The sequence below is a fragment of the Nicotiana tabacum genome, chromosome 4 (assembly GCF_000715075.1).
Source record: "Nicotiana tabacum cultivar K326 chromosome 4, ASM71507v2, whole genome shotgun sequence".
Lineage (NCBI taxonomy): Eukaryota > Viridiplantae > Streptophyta > Magnoliopsida > Solanales > Solanaceae > Nicotiana > Nicotiana tabacum.
Window position 1 is genome coordinate 52,949,750 of NC_134083.1, and position 22,988 is coordinate 52,972,737.

At 39.4% G+C, this 22,988-nt stretch overlaps 1 protein-coding gene and 1 long non-coding RNA gene across 2 annotated transcripts; both read left to right on the top strand.

The window, feature by feature from the left end:
- Positions 1–202: 202 nt before the first annotated feature.
- Positions 203–3,381, top strand: LOC107777196 (uncharacterized). Its single transcript, XR_001646138.2, has 2 exons — positions 203–424; positions 3,013–3,381. It is a non-coding gene; the product is annotated as an uncharacterized LOC107777196 (long non-coding RNA).
- A 13,578-nt stretch (positions 3,382–16,959) lies between these two features.
- Positions 16,960–18,192, top strand: LOC107777195 (bidirectional sugar transporter SWEET11-like). The gene is made up of 4 exons (XM_016597186.2): positions 16,960–17,002; positions 17,367–17,403; positions 17,691–17,901; positions 18,001–18,192. The coding sequence occupies exons 1-4, from the start codon at positions 16,960–16,962 to the stop codon at positions 18,190–18,192; spliced, it is 483 nt and encodes a 160-aa protein (XP_016452672.1).
- Positions 18,193–22,988: the final 4,796 nt, after the last annotated feature.

The following is a 22,988-nucleotide window of genomic DNA, read 5'->3' on the forward strand; positions in this document are numbered from 1 at the left end:
TTAGCATTTAGAGACATTATTATTAACTAGGTTTAACCTATCATTACTTAAAAATAATAGTTTTATCCGAAAGTTATAGTTTTTGGTCAAACAGTTCCTAAAAGTATACTTATTGAGACGAGATTTTTCTCTAGTCATTATTACCAGATTTTATCTTTTTATTTAACGACGGAACAAAATCTAGTCCATAGAAATATTAAAATTCTTGTCCCTATACTTTAAATGAGAAAAGAACCATTTAATTATGCATCTAGAAAAATAAAAAAAAATCGTAAAAATATTTCGACTTAAAATCCACTCATCCTCTGAAATCCCTATCCAAAGGGCCTAAACCCTCTCAAATTCATCCCCAAAAGAATGACTCCCCGCCCTCTGAAGTTTTCTCTCAACCTTAAATCTCTTTATTCAAGCTGCAATTTCTCAGGTTTGTTTTTTCTTAATCTTTCAATCTGCTTACTTTTATTTTTTGTTTATTTAGTACTGAAGCTTCTTGTAGTTCTTAATTATTTTGTGAAATTCTCTATTCGTGGCTTAGGATCTCCTTAAATTAATTTTCAATTTGATTCGAAATATGTTTTTAATTTATCTGTCATCATTTGCTTCTAGTATTGGTTCTTTTTTATTTAGTTGAAATTGCTGCTTCATTGAAACACATACATCAAGATCATGTATGTCCTATTGATTCTAACTCAATTTTGAATTCCATTATCCTTTTGCTTGAATCATTACTGGTTTAGTTTGAGTAATTATTTTTCGGACTTGTTTTCATATTTTGGGTTGTACTAAGCTATGATATGGCGGGCAGTAATCTCATCATTTTGCAAAAGTTTTGGAGAACCACTGTTAGAATGACTGCTTCATAATTCATGTAAGATGGCGCTTTGTGATTTACAATTGGTCGTTTTATATGTTATATGAATCTCGATATTTAGATGCTAATGTAAAAATGAGTCAACTAAAAATAAAAAAAGTGAATCCTAGTGATTTAAATTAAAGGTGTCAAATGGGCCGGGCTAGCCCGGTTTCGGACCGGCCCTGACCGATTTTAGACCGGCCCGGACCGGTAGTAAGGGGGCTGGCAGGGATGGGTTGGGACGGGGATCGGCCTGTGCCGAGTAGATTTTTGGTTTCGGTTAATCGGACCGGTTCGACCCGTTATGGTCAAGTCATTTGGGAAATAGTTAACCGGACCGTCTTGGACCGGTTCAACAGCTATTTTGATTTTTTTTTATAAAGTTGACCGTTTGGTAACAGTCAGCTGCCATTTTGACCGTTGCCCAATGGCTAATTTGCAGGAATAGCCCTTTTGGGCATTATTTTTTTTAAAAATAACACTTTTATTATTTACAAATTTAGCCATTTGAAAAACTATAAATAGACCCTCCTTCTTCATTTCTTTACTCATCTCTCAATTCTCAAACCCAAATTCTCAGTTCAAGTTAAATCATGCTCCATACTTCTAGAGTGCGCTCATATGTTTGGGAATACTTTAAGGTGGTAGAAGAAAATGAAGAAGTTCGCAAAGTAAAGTGCAAGAACTGTGGTCGAGTCTTAAATGTTTGTCGAAAGAGGGAGGGCACAGGCTGTTTAAGGAGGCATATGAAGAGTTGTTCTCAGCGTCCTCCAGAAATTCGTATTTAAGTTGATTTGAGATAATTTGTGTTATTTTAAAATTATTAGACATATTTAAGCTTAATGTTTTAGTTTGTTAGATTAATTTGAAGTATTATTATGCAATAAAAATTTGAATATGAAATGAAAGCCTTTGAAGTTTGATCCTTACATGTTGGTCTTATTAAATAATTTTATGTACTATAAGACTTATATTATAAGTTATATTTTTTTCATGTTCATTGTAGTATCTTAAATTCGTAATAAAATTTTCAAATATAAGGATTTTAAAGCCTTTGAAATTTATTCAAACATTCTTTTTATACGTCAGTTTATAGTGTTTTACGGTTTTACTTTATCTTAATATTAATTATCATTGTTATACAAAATACAAAATACAAAAAATTTAAATAAGCCCGACCCGTCCCAGTAGGCCCGGAACTGTTCCGGTTAAATTTTTACACCGGAAAAGCCCGGAACCGGTAAACCCAGTAAAAAATAACCGGAAACTGGCCCGGTAACGAAATCGGCTGGTTCCCTTTTCCTCTACCCGACCGACCCTACCCCTTCACACCTATAATTTAAATGCATGTGTTAGTTACATTTGAAGTGAATGAACTTTTATGAACCTGGAATATCCAAATTTTTATATTATTGATTCGTTCTCTTGTGTTCCACCATGTTGTTGAAAAAATATGGCCGACCATCTCTAATACTTGAGCTAACAGTGGAGTGGATATTAGATTATTTTGCATTATTTGTTCATTGTTAGCATTTGATTGGTATGTATTTAACTTCATTAGAATGCACTTTATCTCACCTAATAATTTGTTATTACATTTATACTATTATATGTATGTATAACCAATGCATTGATGAGCAACAAAGCTGAAACCTCTAGAGCAAATTACTTAATTAAGTTTATTCCTTTTTACTAAACTCAAGCTTTCTAAATAATATTGGAACATTCTACCATATACCACTAATGTTGAAAGAAGATTGCATCGTTTATCTCTGCTAATGGTATTTTAAACTTTAACTTTGTTCCTTAGGCTAAGTGTCACTTAGAGTGTAATATTGATAAATTCCATCTTTTGTTATTGTTGTTGTTGTACCTCCCGTCTAAGCAAGATTGCCATTTTTCCCATGGAGATCATTTGAATATTTTGAGATGCATTGCTTTGTTTTCATTGATAAACTAAATCTCATTTCCTCACTGTTTCTACTAGTTTCTTATTTTTCAAGCATGGTTGTTTCCTTTTTTCTTTTACTTTGCTAGTTTCTTATTAACTAAGCTTGGTTATATTGCTGCTGGAATGATCACCTCTCAATTATTTAACTAATATTTACTATTGATCTTTGTAGTTTTGCTTACTGGATATTTTTTATTAATTTTTACAGCTTTTGAAGACTCACAAACAACTTTTGAAGACTTCATACAAGTTAACAAGTTGATTATCATATTGGCAGGACGGTTAGACAAAAGGTTCCCTTATTTTAGAAGGATTTAGTTTTTGTTGAGGCAAAGTTTTATATTTTTTTTTACATTTGGATGTTAGTTTTTCTTTTTTCCCCTAAGGGGTTGTGTAAGAAATATTGTGACTTATACCATGATCGTACAATGATACTAATGAGACTCTTTAAGGGGTTGTATAACCAATATAGTGACTTATACTATACTATGGCCATACAGTGAGACTAATGAGATGTTAGTATAATACTTGTAATTTATTTTATATATGAAATTCAAATATTATTGAATTTTATTAATATTCGTTTGTTTTTATGTATTATAAATTTTATAGTATTTAATATTACATGACCAAAAAATCATATATTTATTGTGGTCTATATATCATTTTTAGGACCAGAGTTTTGGTCCCTATAGACATTGGGGACCAGCTAATACTAGGGGTGTACAAATGAAACCGACAAACAGCACCAACCCGATAATACGAGTCAAATCGAGAACAAAAATTCGACTATGGTTTGGTGTTGGAAAAGAAAACCCGACCATATTTGGTTTGGTTTGGTTTTAAGTAAAAAAAGTCAAACTGAAACCAAACCAACCCGACATTATATGTATAGAAGTTTTAAAATATTTAATACATAAAATATTTATGGTAGTGTAGTTTATAAATATTTCTTAAACGTTTTCATAGTTTTATCTTTTAACGTATTATTTCAAGTTTGGACTTATAATTTTTAGATGCTCCAATAAGTTTTATAGTCCATAAATGTTAGTAACTCAAATAAATCCTAAACCAAAATTAAATAAATAATAATGCTAATAAAAGACATTAATTCAGCGAAAAAGGGCCAAGTATACCCTTCTACTATCAGAAAAGGTTTAAATGTACCCCTCGTTATACTTTGAGTCCAAATATACTATTGTCACCTTAAATATAACCAAGGAAAGGTATGCACCAAATATAACCAAGGAAAGGTATGCACCATGAAACCTTAAATATCTCATTTTTATTCTTTTTCGATTTGCGTGCGCAGTCCGAGTGTTTTTCCGAAAAGATTTTATGTAAAAACATTGAGCAAATATGAAATTTTTGCCTTAAAAATCCATTCGAGTTGACTTCGGTCAACGTTTTGAGCAAACAGACCCAGATTCGTATTTTGACGGTCCCGGCGGGTCCGTATTGTGATTTGGGACTTTGGCGTTTGCTCGGAATCGAATTTGAAAGTCCCTAACCCGAGTTATCGGACTTTGTTGAAATTTAAATGTTATAGGCTTAATGATTTAGAAATATTTGACCGATGTTTGACTTTTTGAATACCGGATCCGTATTTTGGTTCCGAAACTCGATATAGGTCCAATATTATATTTATGACTTGTTTGTCAAATTTGGTAAGAAACGGAGTTGGTTTGACGTGATTCGGACGTCCGGTTGTTAATATAGCAATTCTAAAGTTTCTTGAAACTTTAATTTGATTTTGGTGTCCGATTCATAGTTCTAGGTATTATTTTGTCAATTTGATCGCGCGAGCAAGTTCGTATGATATTTTTAGACTTGGATGGATGATTGGTTTAGAGCCCCGAGGGCTCGGGTGAGTTTCGGATAGGCTACAGAGTGAATTGAACTTAGAACATTTGCTGGTGTCTGCAATTTCTAGGAACTAGCCTCTGATCTCGCATTTGCGAGATCAGAGTTCGCATTAGCGAACATTTCCATCTTCTGTCAGGCTCGCATTTGCGAGCCATTTCTTTGCATTTGCGAAGTGTGCCTGGATCAGCCTAGGTCCGCATTTGCGATCATGAGGTCGCATTTGCGGAAGGCCAATGTCCGCATTTGCGAACAAAGCTTCGCATTTGCAATGGGAGGTGGGAAGGGAGATTCTTCGCATTTGCGATCATTGGGTCGCATTTGAGGTCAAGCAGTGTTCGCATTTGTGAATGTTTTATCGTAAATGCGATGATTGTAGAGGTGTGGGAGTCTTCACAAATGCGATGGATTTCTCGCATTTGCGGGCTTCGCACCCAGGTCACAAATGCGACATTTGCAAGTGAACAAAATATTACTTAGACGCGATTTTTGGTCCATTCTTCAAATTTTCAAAACCTAGAACCTTAGAGACGATTTGTCTAAGACTCCTTCTTCCCCAAATCATTGATAAGTGATTCTAACCTATTTCTTTTCAATCTTTTACTACATTTCTCAAGTCTTCAACCTAAAATCTAGAGTTTTCATGATGGAATTGGGGGTTTTTGGGTAGAAATTAGGGATTTTGTAAATTGGGGATTTGGACCTCAAATTAAGGCCGGATTCCAAAACATATCACATAACTGGGCTCGGGGGCGAATGGGTAATCGAGTTTTGGTCCGAATTTTGGGTTTGGACCAAGCAGGCCCGGGTGTTGACTTTTTGAATAATGGTCTAAATTGAATTCTTTACAATCGCGGGTAGTTCCTAAGGCTTAATTTGTATCGTTTGGTTGGTAAATTGCTAGATTCTATTGGTTCGGAGGCTTGTTTGAAAGGAAAAGCAGTGGTTGCGCTTTGAGTTTGGTCTTCGGAGCAAGGTAAGTGTTGTGGTTAACCTTGACTTGAGGGAATATGACTTGTTTGTCTATTTGCTACATGTTAAAATGTTGGGGAACAATGAATGTGTGAGGTGACGAGTACTTATGCGTTGTAGTCGGGTTAAAGCATGCGGGCGGGGCTTGGTTTTTTGCAATTATAGCTTCCTTCATTCATTTTATACATGTTTAGATTAGTATTTTTAAATTGATCGTTCTTATCATGTTTACGGATCTTCTGGTGATAATTGAGTATTGATTCCGAAGTTGGGTTGATATTATGGAACCAAATATTGAAGTAAGGCTTGTACTTCTTATTCTATCTCCCTGTTGTTATTTGTTCATTGTTTTATGGTAAGGGAGGGTGTTAATGTACGAAGGGTGATGCCGTGTCATATTGTGAGTGTTAATGCACGAAGGGTGATACCGTTCCATATTGTGATTGTTAATGCATGAAGGGTGATACCGTGCCATATTGTGAGTGTTAATGCACGAAGGGTAATACCGTGCCATGTTACGAGAGTTAATGTACGAAGGGTGATGCCGTGCATTTTTCCATAACTGTGTTTTCTTGTTCTTATTGGTTCATAGTATATTGGTTGTTCAAGTTACCATTCTGCTGTAGTTCTCTATCTCGTATTCCCCTCAGCATGTTCCCCCTCCCAATAGTACATGTTTAGCTATTATTTGTACATATATTGTTAAATTGCACAGGTTTGTTATGTAGGTGTCTTGTCATAGCCTCATCACTACTTTGTCGAGGTTAGGCTCGACACTTACCAGTACATGGGGTCCGTTGTACTGATACTGCACTTTGCACTTCCTGTGCAAATTTTGGTATTGGTCCAAGCTGATCGAGAGGAGTAGCAGCTCGGACTGGTTCATCGAAGACTCAAGGTAAATCTGTTGGCGTTCGCAGACCTTGAAGTCCCCGTCTATCTTTTCAGTTTTGTTTACTGTTTCTTTCGTTCAAACAGTTGTATTTCTTTTATACTCTATTTGTAGAAAATCTCAGAAGCTCGTGAGTTGTGACTCCATATCCGAATTGTCTCAGATATTATGGGCTTTATGTTATTCTGCACTCGATTTTTTTTATTTTGGTTTAATTGACTGTATCTATTAAATTGAATAATAATTGACTTAACGGTTCTCTAATGTTGGCTTTCCTATAAAGTGAAATGTTAGGCGCCATCACGGTCCCGAAGGTGGAAATTTCGGGTCGTGACAAGTTGGTATCAGAGCACTAGGTTGCCTAGGTCTCACAGTTCATGAGCGGCTTAGTAGAGTCTGGAGGATCGGTACGGAGATGTCTGTATTTATCTTCTAGAGGCTATGAAGTTTAGGAACAAATTTCACTTCCATTCTTTTCTGTCCTGTGATTTTGTTCTCTCATTGCTAATTGAACTCTTCTACTCTTATTTTCTCGCAGATGGCAAGAACACATACTGCATCTTCAGCTGAGCAGCAGCCAGAGCCGCCAGTGGCAACTCCTACGACGGGCAGAGGTCGAGGCCGAGGCCATGCCAGAGGCCAAGGCAGGGGCAGAGCTCAGCCCAGGGCTCGAGCACCAGCACCAGCAGTGGAGCCTCAGGTAGAGTTTGGCGAGGAGGTTCCAGCCCAGACTGTTCCTGTCGGACCAGCTCAGGTCCCGGAGGGGTTCATTGCCACCCTAGCGCTTCAGGACGCTTTGGTCCGTTTGGTGGGCCTTATGGAGAGTGTGACCCAGACTAGTACATTTCCCATGGCACCAACCATCTCTCAGGCTGGAGGAGGAGCACAAACTCCTGCTACTCACACTCCAAAGCATATGGCTCCCCAGTATCAGATTCCAACAGTTGAGCCAGTCGGAGTAGTTCAGTCGGTTGTTTCGGCACAGGACGATGATGGGCCAGCTATGTCTTCTGATGGCTTATTGAGATTGGACAAGTTTACCAAGCTCTTCATATTTCACTTCAGTGGTGTACCTTCCTATGACCCAAAATATTATCTAGACCGCTGTCATAAGGTTCTGCGAAACATGGGGATAATTGAGACCAATGGGGTCGATTTTGCTGTGTTTCAGATGCCGGGTTACGCCAAGAGATGGTGGAAGGATTTTGTATTGACCAGACCAGTGGGGTCTCCTGCTCTTACTTGGGACCAGTTCTCTCAGCTCTTCCTGGAGAAGTTCCCCGTTATCACATTGAGAAAGGAGTATCGCCTTCAGTTCGAGCATCTCCAGCAGGGCAGTATGTTCGTCACTCAGTATGAGACACGTTTTGTAGATATGGCCCATCATGCTATTCTTCTGCTTCCTACCGAGAGAGAGAGAGAGAGAGAGATAGAGGGTGAGGAGGTTTATTTAGAGACTTGCTCATCCTATCAAGTTGCAAATTGCTAAGGAGACCGGGAGTGAGATTTCTTTTCAGACGGCTGTCGATGTTGCTAGGCGAGTCGAGATGGTTCTTGCACAGGGGGAAGGTTAGGGGTCTGACAAGAGGCCTCGTCATTCCGGTGGGTTTAGCGATGCTTCGTCTGGAAGCAGAGGTACTTTTGGTAGAGGCCATCCTCCTAGGTCGTTTCATTCAGCACTCCAGGCATCGCACAGTGCTTCAAGTGGTCGTGGCCCTCATATACCTTATTCCGACCAGTTAGCCTATAGTAAACCCCCAGCTCCTATTAGTGCACCTCTGCTCCAGAGTTTTCAGGGTGGTTACTCAGGTCGACAGGGTCAGTTCCAGGGTCCGCAATCATAGCTGCCGAGGTCCTATTATACTTGTGGTGATCCGAGGCACATTGCTATATTTTTTCCTCATATATCGAGCAATTCATAGCATCAGGGTTCTCGTGCCATGGGCCCGACACCGGGTGCTTCACCGCCCGCTCAACTAGCTAGAGGTAGGGTCAGGCAGCCAGAGGAGGTGGTCAGGCCATGAGAGGTGGAGGTAAGTCCGATAGAGGTAGAGGCCAGCCAGCTAGGCCCCGTCCTAGAGATGTAGTTCAGAGTGGTGGGGCCCAGCCCGGATGCTATGCTTTTCTTCATCTGACGCTATTATCACATGTACTTTTTCAGTTTGCAGTAGAGATGCTTCAGTTCTATTTGATCCGGGTTCCACTTACTCCCATGTGTCATCCTATTTTGCTTCATATTTGGTTGTGCCTCGTGATTCTTTAAGTGCTCCTGTGTATGTGTCTACACATGTGGGAGATGCTATTGTTGTAGATTGTGTTTATCGCTCATGTGTGGTTACCATTGGGAGTCTTGAGACTAGTGTAGATCTTTTACTTATCGATATGGTATATTTTTATGTTATCTTGGGTATGGATTAGTTGTCACCTTATCATGCTATATTGGATTGTCACGCCAAGACGGTGACCTTAGCCTTGCCGGGGTTGCCTCGATTAGAGTGGAGAGGGACTCCTGGACATTCTACCAGTAGGGTTATCTCTTACATGAAGGCTCGGCGTATGGTCGAGAAGGGTTGTCTAGCTTATTTGGTTAATGTCCGAGATTCTAGTGCAGAGGTTCCTTCCTTGTATTTAGTACCAATTGTCCGTGAGTTTCCAGAGGTGTTTCCTACAGACTTGCCGGGGATGCCACCTGACAGGGATATTGACTTCTGTATTGATTTGGATTCGGATACTCAGCCCATTTCTATTCTGCCATACCGTATGGCCCCTCCAGAGTTGAAAGAGTTGAAGGAGCAGTTGCAAGATTTGCTTGATAAGGGCTTCATTAGACCTAGTATCTCTCCTCGGGGTGCACCTGTGTTGTTCCTGAAGAAGAAGGATGGATCGATGAGGATGTGCATAGATTATCGACAGTTGAACAAATTCACCATCAAGAACAAGTATCCATTGCCGAGGATTAATGACTTATTTGATCATCTTTAGGGTGCCAAGGTGTTTTCGATGTCCTTAAGACATCTTTTTGTACTCGGTACGGGCATTATGAGTTTCTAGTGATGTAATTTGGGATGACAAATGCCCCAGCAACAATTATGGATCTGATGAATCGTGTGTTCAAGCCCTATCTGGATTCCTTTGTGATTGTGTTTATTGATGATATCTTGATCTACTCCCACAGTTGAGAGGAGCATGAGCAACATCTTCGGATTGTACTTCAGACTCTAAGAGACAGCCAGTTATATGCCAAGTTTTCGAAATACGAGTTTTGGTTAGACTCAGTCACTTTCTTGGGGCACGTTGTATCAGCAGAGGGCATTCAGGTGGATCCTAAAAAGATTGAGGCAGTTCAGAACTGGCCTAGGCCTACTTCAGCCACAGAGATCCAAATATTCTTAGGATTGGCGGGTTATTACCATCGGTTTGTGGAGGGTTTTTCATCTATAGCAGCCCCATTGACCAGGTTGACCCAGAAGGGTGCCCCGTTCATATGGTCAGACGAGTGTGAAGCGAGCTTTCAGAAGCTCAAGACTGCTTTCACTGCAACGCCAGTGTTGGTGTTGCCCACAAGTTCAGGATCTTATACGGTATATTATGATGCATCTCGTATTGGACTTTGTGAAGTATTGATGCAGGATGGCAGGGTGATTGCATATGCGTCACGGTCGTTGAAGGTTCATGAGAAGAATTAACCTGTCTGTGACCTAGAGTTAGAATCCATTGTTCATGTGCTCAAGATTTGGAAGCACTATCTTTACGGCGTGTCGTGTGAGGTTTTCACTGATCATCGGAGCCTTCAGTATTTGTTCTAGCAAAAGGATCTCAATTTGAGGCAGAAGAGGTGGTTTGAACTATTGAAAGACTATGATATCACCATCTTGTATCATCCCGGGAAGGCCAATGTGGTGGCTGATGCCTTGAGTAGAAAGGCAGCAAGTATGGGCAGCCTTGCGTTCATTCCAGTCGGTGAGAGGCCGCTTGCATCAGATGTTCAGACTTTAGCCAACCAGTTTGTGAGGTTGGATATTTCATAGCCCAGTCGTGTTCTAGCTTGTATAGTCGCTCGGTCTTCTTTGTTTGAGTGCATCAGAGGTCAGCAGTATGATGACCCTCATTTGTTGGTCGTTAGAGATATAGTGCGGCATGGTGGTGCCAAGCAGGTTACTATTGGAGATGACGAAGTTTTGAGGATGTAGGGTCGTGTTTGTTTGCCTAATGTGGACGGACTTCGTGAGTTGATTCTTGAGGAGGCCCATAGTTCCCGGTATTCTATTCATCCGGGCGCCGCCAAGATGCATCAGGACTTGCGGCAGCATTATTGGTGAAGGAGGATGAAGAAGGATATAGTTGCATATGTAGCTCGGTGTCTAAATTGTCAGCAGGTAAAGTGTGAGCATCAGAGAACTGGTGGTTTGCTTCAGAAGTTAGAGATTCTTGAGTGGAAGTGGGAGCGTATCACTATGGATTTCGTTGTTGGACTCCCACGGACTCAGAGGAAGTTTGATGCAGTTTGGATCATTGTGGATAGGCTGACCAAGTCAGCGCACTTCATTCCTGTGGCAGTTACCTATTCTTCAGAGCGGTTGGCAGAGATTTACATCCACGAGATCATCCGTCTTCATGGTGTGCCCATGTCTATCATATTTGATCGAGGTACGCAGTTCATCTCACACTTTTGGAGGGCAGTACAACGTGAGTTGGGCACGCAGGTGGAGCCGAGCATAACATTTCATCTTCAGATGGACGGACAGTTCGAGCTCACTATTCAGATATTAGAGGATATGCTACGCGCTTGTGTTATAGACTTTGGAGGTTCTTGGGATCAGTTCTTGTTGCTCGCAGAGTTTGCCTACAATAACAAATACCAGTCGAGCATTCAGATGGCTCCCTATGAGGCATTATACGGTAGGTGGTGTCGATCACCAGTTGGATGGTTCGAGCCGGGGGAGGCTCGGTTGTTGGGTACAGATTTAGTACAGGATACCTTGGATAAGGTCAAGATTATTCAGGATTGACTTCGTACAGCTCAGTCCAGGCAGAAGAGTTATGCCAACCGTAGAGTTCGTGATGTTACATTCATGGTCGAAGAGAGAGTGTTGCTCCATGTATCACCCATGAAGGGTGTGATGAGGTTCGGAAAGAAGGGCAAGTTGAGCCCAAGGTATATCGGACCTTTTGAGATTCTTGAGAGAGTGGGAGAGGTGGCTTACAGGCTTGCGTTTCCACCGGGTTTATCAGTCGTTCTTCCGGTATTCCATGTGTCCATGCTCCAGAAGTATCACATCGATCCATCCCACTTGTTAGATTTCAGCTCTGTCCAGTTGGACAAGGATTTGACTTATGAGAAGGAGCCGGTAGCTATTCTAGCACGGCAGGTCCATCAGTTGAGATCGAAGAGTTATCCTTTAGTTCGAGTGCAGTGGAGAGGTCAGCCCGTTGAGGCAGCTACCTGAGAATCCGAGTCGGATATGCGGAGTAGATATCCCCACCTTTTCACCAGTTCAGGTACTTTTTTATGTCCGTTCGAGGACGAACGGTTCTTTTAGAGGTGGAGAATGTGATGACCCGATAGGTCATCTTATGTTTTAGAACTGAATTCTACACCATGAAGCCTTAAATAACTCATTTTAACCTTTCTCGATTTATGTGCGCAGTCCGAGTGTTTTTCCGGAAAGCTTTTATGTTAAACAAACTTAGAAAATATAAAATTTTAGCCTTAAAATCTATTTGAATTGACTTAGGTCAACGTTTTGAGCAAACGGACCCGGATTTATATTTTGACGGTACCGGTGGGTCTGTATCGTGATTTGGGACTTGGACGTATGCTCGGAATTGAATTTGGAAGTCCCTAGCCCGAGTTATCGGACTTTGTTGAAATTTGAAAGTTAAAGGCTTTATGATTTTGAAATGTTTGACCGATGTTTGACGTTTTGGATATCGGGTCTGTATTTTGGTTTCGGAACCCGGTATATATCCAATACTATATTTATGACTTGTCTGTCAAATTTGGTAAGAAACGAAGTTGGTTTGACATGATTCAGACGTCCAGTTGTTAATATAGCAATTCTAAAGTTTCTTGAAAATTTCATTTGATTTTGGTGTCCAATTCATAGTTCTAGGTGTTATTTTGGCGATTTGATCGCGCGAGCAAGTTCGTATGATGTTTTTAGACTTTGGTGCATAAGTGGTTTATAGCCTCGAGGGCTCGGGTGAGTGTTGGATAGGCTACGGAGTAAATTGGACTGAGAACATTTGCTGGTGTCTGCAATTTCTAGGAACTGGCCTCTGATCTCACATTTGCGAGATCAAAGTTCGCATTTGCGAACATTTCCATCTTCTGTCAGGCTCGCATTTGCGATCCATTTCTTCACATTTGTGAAGTGTGCCTCGGTCAGCCTAGGTTCGCATTTGTGATCATGAGGTCGCATTTGCGGAAGGCCAGTGTTCGCATTTGCGAACAAAGCTTCGCATTTGCGATGGGAGGTTGTGATCATTGGGTCGCATTTGCGGTCAAGTTAGTGTTCGCATTTGTGAAATTTTCATCGCAAATGCGATGATTGCAGAGGTGTGGGAGTCTTCGTAAATGCGATGGATTTCTCGCATTTGCGGGCTTCGCACCATGTCGCAAATGCGACATTTGCAACTAGACAAAATATGACTTAGACGGGATTTTTGGTCCATTCTTCAAATTTTCAAAACCTAGAACCTTAGAGGCGTTTTTTCTAAGACTCCTTCTTCCCCAAATCGTTGGTAATTGATTATAACCTATTTCCTTTCAATCTTTCACTACATTTCACAAGTTTTCAACCTAAAATCTAGAGTTTTCAATCTAAAATCTAAAAATTAGGGATTTGGTAAATTGGGAATTTAAACCTCAAATTGAGGTCGGATTCCCAAACAAATCACATAACTAGGCTCGGGGGCGAATGGGTAATTGGATTTTGGCCCGAATTTCGGGTTTGGATCAAGCGGGCTCGGGTGTTGACTTTTTCAATAATGGCCTAAATTGAATTCTTTACAATCCTAGGTAATTCCTAAGGCTTAATTTGAATCGTTTGGTTGGTAAATTGCTAGATTCTATTAGTTCGGAGGCTTGTTTGAAAGGAAAAGCTGTGGTTGAGCTTTAAGTTTGGTCTTCAGAGTGAGGTAAGTATCGTGATTAACCTTGACTTGAGGGAATATGACTTGTTTGTCTATTTGCTACATGTTTAAATGTTGGGGAACAACGTATGTGTGAGGTGACGAGTACTTATGTGTTGCAGTCGGGATAAAGCATGCGGGCGGGGCATGGTTTCTTGCAATTATAGATTCCTTCGTTCATGTTATCCATGTTTAGACTAGTATTGTTAAATTGATCGTTCTTATCATGTTTACGGATTTTTTGGTGATAATTGAGTATTGATTCCGAAGTTGAGGTTGATATTGTGGAACCAAATATTGAAGTAAGGCTTGTACTTGTTATTCTATCTCCATGTTGTTATTTGTTCATTGTATTATGGTAAGGGAGAGTGTTAATGCACGAAGGGTGATGTCGTGTCATATTGTGAGTGTTAATACATAAAGGGTGATACCGTGCCATATTGTGAGTGTTAATGCATGAAGGGTGATGTCGTGCCATATTGTGAGTATTAATGCACGAAGGGTGTTTCCGTGCCATGTTATGAGAGTTAATGCACGAAGGGTGATGCCGTGCCGTTTCTATTAATTTTATGGTGAGGTTGAGAGTAAAAGCACGAAGGGTGATGCCGTGTATTTTTCCTTTACTGTGTTTATTTGTTCTTATTGGTTCATAGTATATTGGCTGTTCTAGTTACCATTCTGTTGTAGTTCTCTATCTCGTATTTCCCTCAGCATGTTCCCCTCCCAATAGTACATGTTTAGCTATTATTTTTACTTATACTGTTAAATTGCACAAGTTTATTATGTAGGTGTCTTGTCATAGCCTCGTCACTACTTCGTCGAGGTTAGGCTCGACACTTACCAGTACATGGGGTCAGTTATACTAATACTGTACTCTGCACTTTCTGTGCAGATTTCGGTATTGGTCCCAGCTGAACGAGAGGCGTAGTAGCTCGGACTGGTTCGTCGGAGACTCAATGTAGATCTATTAGCGTTCGCAGACCTTGAATTCCCCGTCTATCTTTTCAATTTTTTTACTTTTTCTTTCGTTCAAACAGTTGTATTTCTTTCAGACTTTATTTGTAGAAAATCTTAGAAGCTCGTGGGTTGTGACTCCAGATCCGAATTGTCTCAGATATTATTGGCTTTATGTTATTTCGCACTCGATTTTATTTCATTTTGGTTTAATTGACTGTATCTATTGAATTGAATAATAATTGACTTAACGGTTCTCTAATGTTGGTTTGCCTAGCAAGTGAAATGTTAGGCGCCATCACGGTACCGAAGGTGAATATTTTGGGTCGTGACATGTCGTTAATTCAATTGTACTATGAATGAAAATAGTTTTGGATATCTATTTTTTTTAGTGTTTCCATGGTTTAGATAAAATGTATAACTTATTTTTCTTTTAGTGGTTTGTCGTGTAAATAATAGTACTTATTAGTCATAATTTTAAATTATGTTTGTTTTCATTATGTCTTATTAATAATATTTATTTTATGCGATTTTATTATCTTTATTGTTGAATATTTTAGTACAATGCCATGGCTCATCTTATATTTATGTTATTTTATTGAAAAACACCTTATATAGTTCTGTCTTACTAGGATTAAAGAAATATTTGGAGCACAAATTTTACGTTTTGTGCTATGAGGACTTTATGAAAAAAAAAACTGAAAAATCCGAAAAACTCGAGAAAAATCGAGATTAAAAAGTCCGATTTTATTGGTTTGGTTTGGTATTTAGATTTAATAACACGATACAATTGGTTTGGTTTGGTAATTAGAAAATCTGAACCAACTCAACTCATGTGCACCCCTAACTAATACCTTGTGCTTAAGGTGTTTAGGGACCATAAATATGCTCTTTAGAATGTGTTTCTAGGGACCAGAAGGTCGCCGGTCATTAAAACATTTAGGGACCAGTGAAAACACCTCGTCATTATTAACCTTTAGCGGCGGAGGCAATAACGTCGAGTTGCGATCAGATTTCTCCGGTCACTATTGACATTTAGAGACCAAAAACGTATTTTTAGGGACTTGATTTCTCTTCGTTAAAGGCATGTTTTCTTGTAGTGACCTTGGAGCCGGAATGCATCTATTATTGATGCCAACTGGCAAACATTCATTGGTGCCTTCATCATTTGTTGATCGTCTTTTTTGCTGTTTAGGAGCAAATTAGTATACAAAATATAAATGAGAAAATTAAACAAATCCCTTTCAAATATTGTAGTGCTTGAGTTGGAAGCTTTAGTGCCTACTGGATAGGACTATGACATAACAAAAGAGCAACATATATGGGACCCTTTTGATATCAAGCCCATCATACACTAAAAGGTTAGCTGATCAAAAGGTGCTTTGTTTTGTACATAGAAATTGAATTAAACGAAATAGAGCACTAACTGAAAAATAAATACATACAAAATGGAGAACTCTAAGAAGATATCCACTAATATTGTATACTTCTACACAGCAGTGTTCATAAAAACCCGAAAAATCGAATCAAACCGAATATCGATCCAAACCGACCAAACAAACCAATATATTTTAGGTCTGGTTTAGTTTTGGTTTTGAATTTTAAAAACCGATCAAATTTAGTTTGGTTTTGGTTTTAATAAAAAAATAACCGAACCAAACCGACTATAGAAGTAGATATTTAAATTTATTATTACACATATATATATGTATATTTTTATAGAAAGTTTCTAAAATTTTATGGTGTATATTAGTCGTTTGTATTTTTAGTCTAGTCCTTTGCTATTATAATAATCTAGTTCTTTACCTTTACATTCTGGTTTGATTTGTAGTTTTCTTTTGCTATGTAAACCAATTTATTTCATGTTAAAAATAATCGATTTTTAATTGAGTACTTAAAGTATTCATCACTATTTGATTCAATTATCATCAATATATCTTGGTAAATTATAGATTTCTCAAAGAGCAATTGGTTTGATAGTGTTAAGTTGAAAATATAGTCGCCGAAATATGTATTTGGTAGTGTATGTCTCATATTTAAGAAAAACGATAAATAATCGAAAAATCCGAAAAATTGACAAAAACCGGATCGATAAAAAACTGACTTAATTGGTTTGGTTTGGTTCCAATATTTTAAGAACCGACTTAATTGGTTTGATTTCTTTTTAGGAAAAAATCGATCCAAACCGAACCATAAACACCCCTACTTCTAGAGTTGCTATATAAATATGTGAACTGAGCCCTCTTCATTTCATTGTCAATCAAAACTAGCAAGTCTTGCAATTGTTTGTGAGTGAGAGATTAGCAAAGAGAGGAGTTTCCATTTTTGGAATAAACAAAGATGGCTATTTCTGGCCACTGGGCATTTGCTTTTGGTGTCCGTGGTAAATCACGTTTTCTTGTTCCTTTAGTATCCGTGTTAACTTTGTAGGATCTTACGGTAGATATATATGGTCATTCTCGCTTCTTATTCTTTCTTCCTTTAATTTCTACAGTAATAGCTAGGAAATAAATATTGGTCAATAGTGGGCCAATAACAATTATATTATGACTTAATTTATAGACAAATCCAAACAATATCTTAGTGGAAGTGTCAATTAATCATTTCATCGTACTGGCGTATCCTCAATCATTAACGTACATAATTTAATCATTGCATGGATCTTTGGGGGTATTTTATCTCTTCCAATTAATCATTATTTTATCAAGAATTTCTTTTGTTGACCCCTTAAGTTTTCTATCTTGCAGGAAATATTGTCTCGTTTATTGTTTTTCTCTCTCCACTGTAAGTTAGCTGTTGCCCGTATTCGTTTTACTTTATTTTATACGGTGTGTTTGCTCTAGACTATAGTCAGAAGCGAAGCTATGTTAGCCATGGTCAACTGATCACCATTCTCCGAAAAATTATATTACGTATAAGGTAAAATATTACTTATTATTGATTAAAAATAGATTTTGAACACCCTTGTATAGGCCAATGGTAAAGGGTGTTAAAAATTTGAACACCCTTATTAAATTTTTTTCTATTATTACTATAGTCATTTGAGTAATTGCATACTTATTCACTTGTAGCCCTACATTTTATAAAATTTACAAGAAGAAATCAACAGAAGGCTATCAATCAATTCCGTATGTGATTGCTCTATTCAGTTCCATGCTTTGGATATACTATGCATTTCTCAAGACCAACACGACCCTTCTCATCACTATAAACTCCTTTGGGGTCTTCATTGAAACTATTTACGTTGGTTTTTACCTTTTCTACGCACCAAAGAAAGCCAGGGTAAGTTTTTCAAGAGTTACTTTTGTCTCTCTCTTTAATTATTTCTCTCTTAATACGAAGAAAGAAAAGGAATAATTTGTCACAGTCTGATAAACGCAGATCCAAACAGTGAAGATGCTTCTTTTAACAGTGGTTGGTGGATTTGGTGCAATTATCCTCATTGCTCAGTTTCTATTCAAAGGTGTCGCTCGTGGGCAAGTGGTTGGATGGGTTTGCCTTGTTTTCTCCTTATGCGTGTTTGCAGCAGCTAAAGAAGAGAAGCTGCCCAAGCTGCAAACTGTGCAGGCCTAAGACTTTGTGAACCTTTAAGTTTACATGCACCATCTGTATTACTCCCTCCATTTCAATTTATGTGAATCCATTTGACTGGCACGGAATTTAAGAAAAGATAGAAGACATTTAAATTTGTGGTGTAAAATGAGGCACATATATTTTATGTGGCTATAAATCATTGCATAAAGGTAAATTGTTTCCAAATAGGGAAATAGGTCATTCTTTTTTGCACGGACTAAAAAGAAAATAGGTTCACATAAATTGAAATGGAGGGAGTATTATGTCAACAAATTAAAATTTCCACTGTATTAATTGATATTCTGAGTTCGCCTCTGGTAATGCTTCCCATCATAGGATCGAATTTGATGGGAATTGGGTATATGTTGTGTCATAATTAAGTTTGTGTATACGGTCGAAATTGATTTCGGCCTTCGTACGTCTGATCAAGATGGAAACATAGTGGACCGAAGAAAGTCTTCATAATATCGAGATGGGATCCAAAAAGGCACAAACGAGCTTCAAGTTTCAGGGACAGGTCAAATACCGAGCTCCAAGTTATTATCGAGCTCGGATCCGAATCGAACTATGATAAGATATGATGGAATCGAGCTTAAGGGCCAGATGCCTGCCAATACCGAGCCCAAGTCATTATCGGACCCCGAGTCGGCATCAATATCAAACCCGCATCGAGCTTTAAAACTGGAAACCGACCAATACTAAGTCCGATCAAGATCGAGCTCATAGACAAGAGCCGTTGCAGCCGTACTAAGGGAGAGAATATCGACGGGGAATAGAGAAAAGCTGATTTATCATGGGTTCCCCACTATGTATTTTTAATTATATCTAAAGTAGGATCCCACACTATAAAAAGGATGGCTATATTTTTTTTAAAGCATCAAGTTTTGCATACATTGTAACTCAGTTATCATACACTCCCATATTGAAGAATTGTCCTTTTTTAGCTTCATAGATTGATTCATCTTGCTTAATCTATAAATCATCCTCTTTTCAACTTTGCTTATTTTTCACTTTTTACAGTCAATATTCGATATTTCTATTTACTCTTACGATTTGTGTCAAGTTATACCACATACTCTTAGAACTACATACAAATTCAACTCTATCCATTTTTCTGGTAAACAGTTTGGCGCCCACTGTGGGGCTAAGGATAACAGTGGTTATTTGATATGAATCCACAAAACACGCCATTTTATGCTTGTTTCCGGAAGTGTCTTTGATTTCGAATTAGCAACGACGAGCTATCAATTAAATGGCCTTTCCTTATCGACAACGAAGCTGGTCTTCAAGGTGAGAATAACAACTTGACGCCCAGGACCGAAAGGCCGCTTGTCGACGTCGTTGGAGCTCGAGTCAAAGTGCCACTAGACATTAATTCGCATGTGGCCATTGAGGCAAACCTACATTCTGAACCTGAAAATAGCATTCATAGTGGCATTCGATCTGCAGCTCGAGATAACCATAACATCGAGGAAAACGGCGTCAGCTTGCGTATGATTTTCGAAATATTGCAAGCTCAACAGGCAGCAATAGCTCAGTTGCAGAGTCAAACCCAGATACCGAGCAGGCCGGAGCCCAGTCCACCCCGAGAAATCACCCACAGAACGGAACCAGCTATAGTAAGATCAAATGAGCAAGGAGAAATTTCGTATGCCCGAGATTCCTAAATATAACGGAACTACCGACCCCAACGAACATGTCACCTCTTACACATGTGACATTAAAGGGAACAACCTAGAGGACGATGAAATCGAATCCGTATTATTGAAGAAATTCGGTGAAACCCTGTCAAAGGGAGCAATGATATGGTATCATAATTTACCATCTAATTATATCAATTCTTTTGCTATGCTTGCAGATTCCTTCGTAAAAGCTCACGCCGGGGCCATAAAGGTCGAGACCAAGAAGTCGGACCTGTTCAAGGTAAGACAAAAGGATAACGAGATGCTAAGGGAGTTCATATCTCGTTTTCAAATGGAACGAATGGATCTGCCACCAGTCACAGACGATTGGGTTATTCAGGATTTCACTTAAGGTTTGAACGAACGAAGTTCGACGGCTTCATGGCGGTTGAAGCATAACCTGATCACGGTGGCGTCGATACCCCTCAAGGGTCGGTGCTTAAACTCACTAAGACATCGGTTATACGAGAAAAGCAACCTCGAACTCAGGATTACATATCCATAGGGACCTTGTCCTTTAATGATGAAGATGCAGAAGGAATCATGCAACCTCACAATGATGCACTGGTAATATTCGTACTTATGAATAAAACTAAAGTTAAGCGTGTGTTAATTGATCCAGGTAGCTCGACAACATTATTATATCGAAGGTTGTAGAACAGCTCGGTCTACAAGACCAGGTCGTACCCGCAACCATGGTTCTAAACGGATTCAACATGGCATGTGAAACCACCAAAGGCGAGATAATTCTTCCAATAAACGTGGTCGGGACCATCTAGGAAACGAAGTTTCACGTAATCGAAGGCGACATGCGGTACAACGCCCTTTTTGGAAGGCCATGAATCCACAATATGAGAGTTGTACCTTCGACCCTCCACCAGGTTCTTAAATTTCCAACATCGGAGGGAGTCAAAACAGTGTACGGAGAACAACCGGCCGCAAGAGAAATGTTTATTGTCGAAGAAGCAATTCCGATATCCTCACATTTGTCAACAAAGGGGTCGGACTCAAAAGGGGAACGAGATGCCAAATAGCAATCACAGACGTCAGCTTCAACCCAACTAGAAAATCAGAAGATTGATGAAGATGATGATCAAAGGATCCCTCGATCCTTCGTGGTCCCCGATGATTCCGACGTTACCCAATCAACGATTGAAGAATTGGAGCAAGTCATACTAATCGAGCATTTGCCCGAACGAAAGGTATACCTGGGAACGGGATTAACCCCCGAACTCAGGAAAAGACTTATTCAATTTCTTACCGATAACACAGATTGTTTTGCTTGGTTGCATTTAGATATAACAGGGATCCCACCGGATATAACGATGCATCGGCTAAGCCTGGGCCCTAGGTTCAAACTGGTGAAGCAAAAGAGAAGACCCCAATCCGAGGTAAAGCACGCATTCATAAAGGACGGGGTAACTAAACTTCTCAAAATAGGGTCCATTCGGGAGGTAAAATACACCGAATGGTTAGCCAATGTAGTTGTAGTGCCTAAAAAAGGGAGCAAACTTAAAATGTGTGTAGATTATAAGGATCTAAATAAGGCATGCCCCAAAGATTCTTTTCCGCTGCCTAACATCGATCACATGATCGATGCCATGGCCGGCCACGAGATCCTTACTTTTCTCCTATTCCGGGTATATTCAAATCCAAATGAACCCGGAGGACCGAGAAGAAACTTCATTCATCACCAAGTATGGAAAATATTTTTATAATGTAATGCCATACGGGCTAAAAAATGCAGGAGCTACTTACCAACGCCTAGTAAATAAAATATTTGAAGAGTATATAGGTAAATCGATGGAAGTTTATATTGATGGCATGCTAGTTAAGTCCCTGCGTGCAGAGGACCATTTAGCTCATTTGTAGGAAACATTCGAAATCTTAAGGAAATATAACATGAAGCTCAACCCCGAGAAATGTACTTTTGGGGTCGGTTCGGGCAAGTTCCTTGGCTTCATGGTATCAAATCGGGGGATCAAAATCAACCCCGACAAAATCAAGGCCATCGAAGACATCACCATCATAGACAATGTAAAAGCCGTGCAGAGGCTAACCGGAAGGATAGCTGCCGTAGGCCAATTTATTTCGAAGTCGTCGGATCGAAGCCATCGATTTTTCTCTCTACTCAAAAGAAGAACGATTTCGCCTGGACCCCGGAATGCCAATAGGCATTAGAGGAATTGAAGCAATACCTATCGAGCCCACCGCTGCTTCACACTCCGAAGGCAGATGAGAAACTTTACTTATACTTGGAGGTATCAGAAATAGCGGTAAGTGGTGTCCTAATTCGAGAAGAGCAAGGTATGCAATTTTCTGTTTATTATGTAAGTCGAACCTTAGGGGAAGCAGAAACTAGATAGAGAAATTGGCACTAGCACTGATAAGCGCCTCCAGAAAGTTAAGACCATACTTTCAATGTCACTCCATATGCGTATTAACCACTTACCCAATTCGTAATATTTTATACAAGCCCAAACTATCAGATCGATTGGCTAAATGGTCCGTCGAACTCAGTAGGTACGATATCGAATATCAACCCCAGACGGCCATCAAGTCTCAAATTTTAGCGGACTTCGTGGCCGATTTCACGTCAACCCTCATACCCGAAGTTGAAAAAGAACTCTTATTGAAATCGGGTACATCATCGGGGGTATGGACCATTTTCACTGACGGGGCTTCGAACGTGAAGGGGTCCGGGCTAGGCATCATTTTATAGCCGCCCACGAGTAACACTATTAGGCAATCTATCAAAACTACTAGGTTGACTAACAACGAGGCCGAGTATGAGGCCATGATTGCAGGTTTCGAGCTAGCTAAAAGCTTGGGAGCAAAAGTCATTAAATCCAAGTGTGACTCTTTGCTGGTGGTAAATAGTGTAAACAAAACCTTCAAAGTTCGAGAGGTTAGAATGCAAAGGTATTTGGACAAACTACAGGTAACTTTGCACCGTTTCAAAGAATGGACGTTACAGCATGTACCTCGAGAAAAAAATAGTGAGGCCGATGCACTTGCAAATTTGGGGTCATCGGTTTAGAAAGATGAGATTAGCTCCGGGATTGTCGTTCAACTCTCGAGATCCGTGATCGAGAAAGGTCATGCCGAGATAAA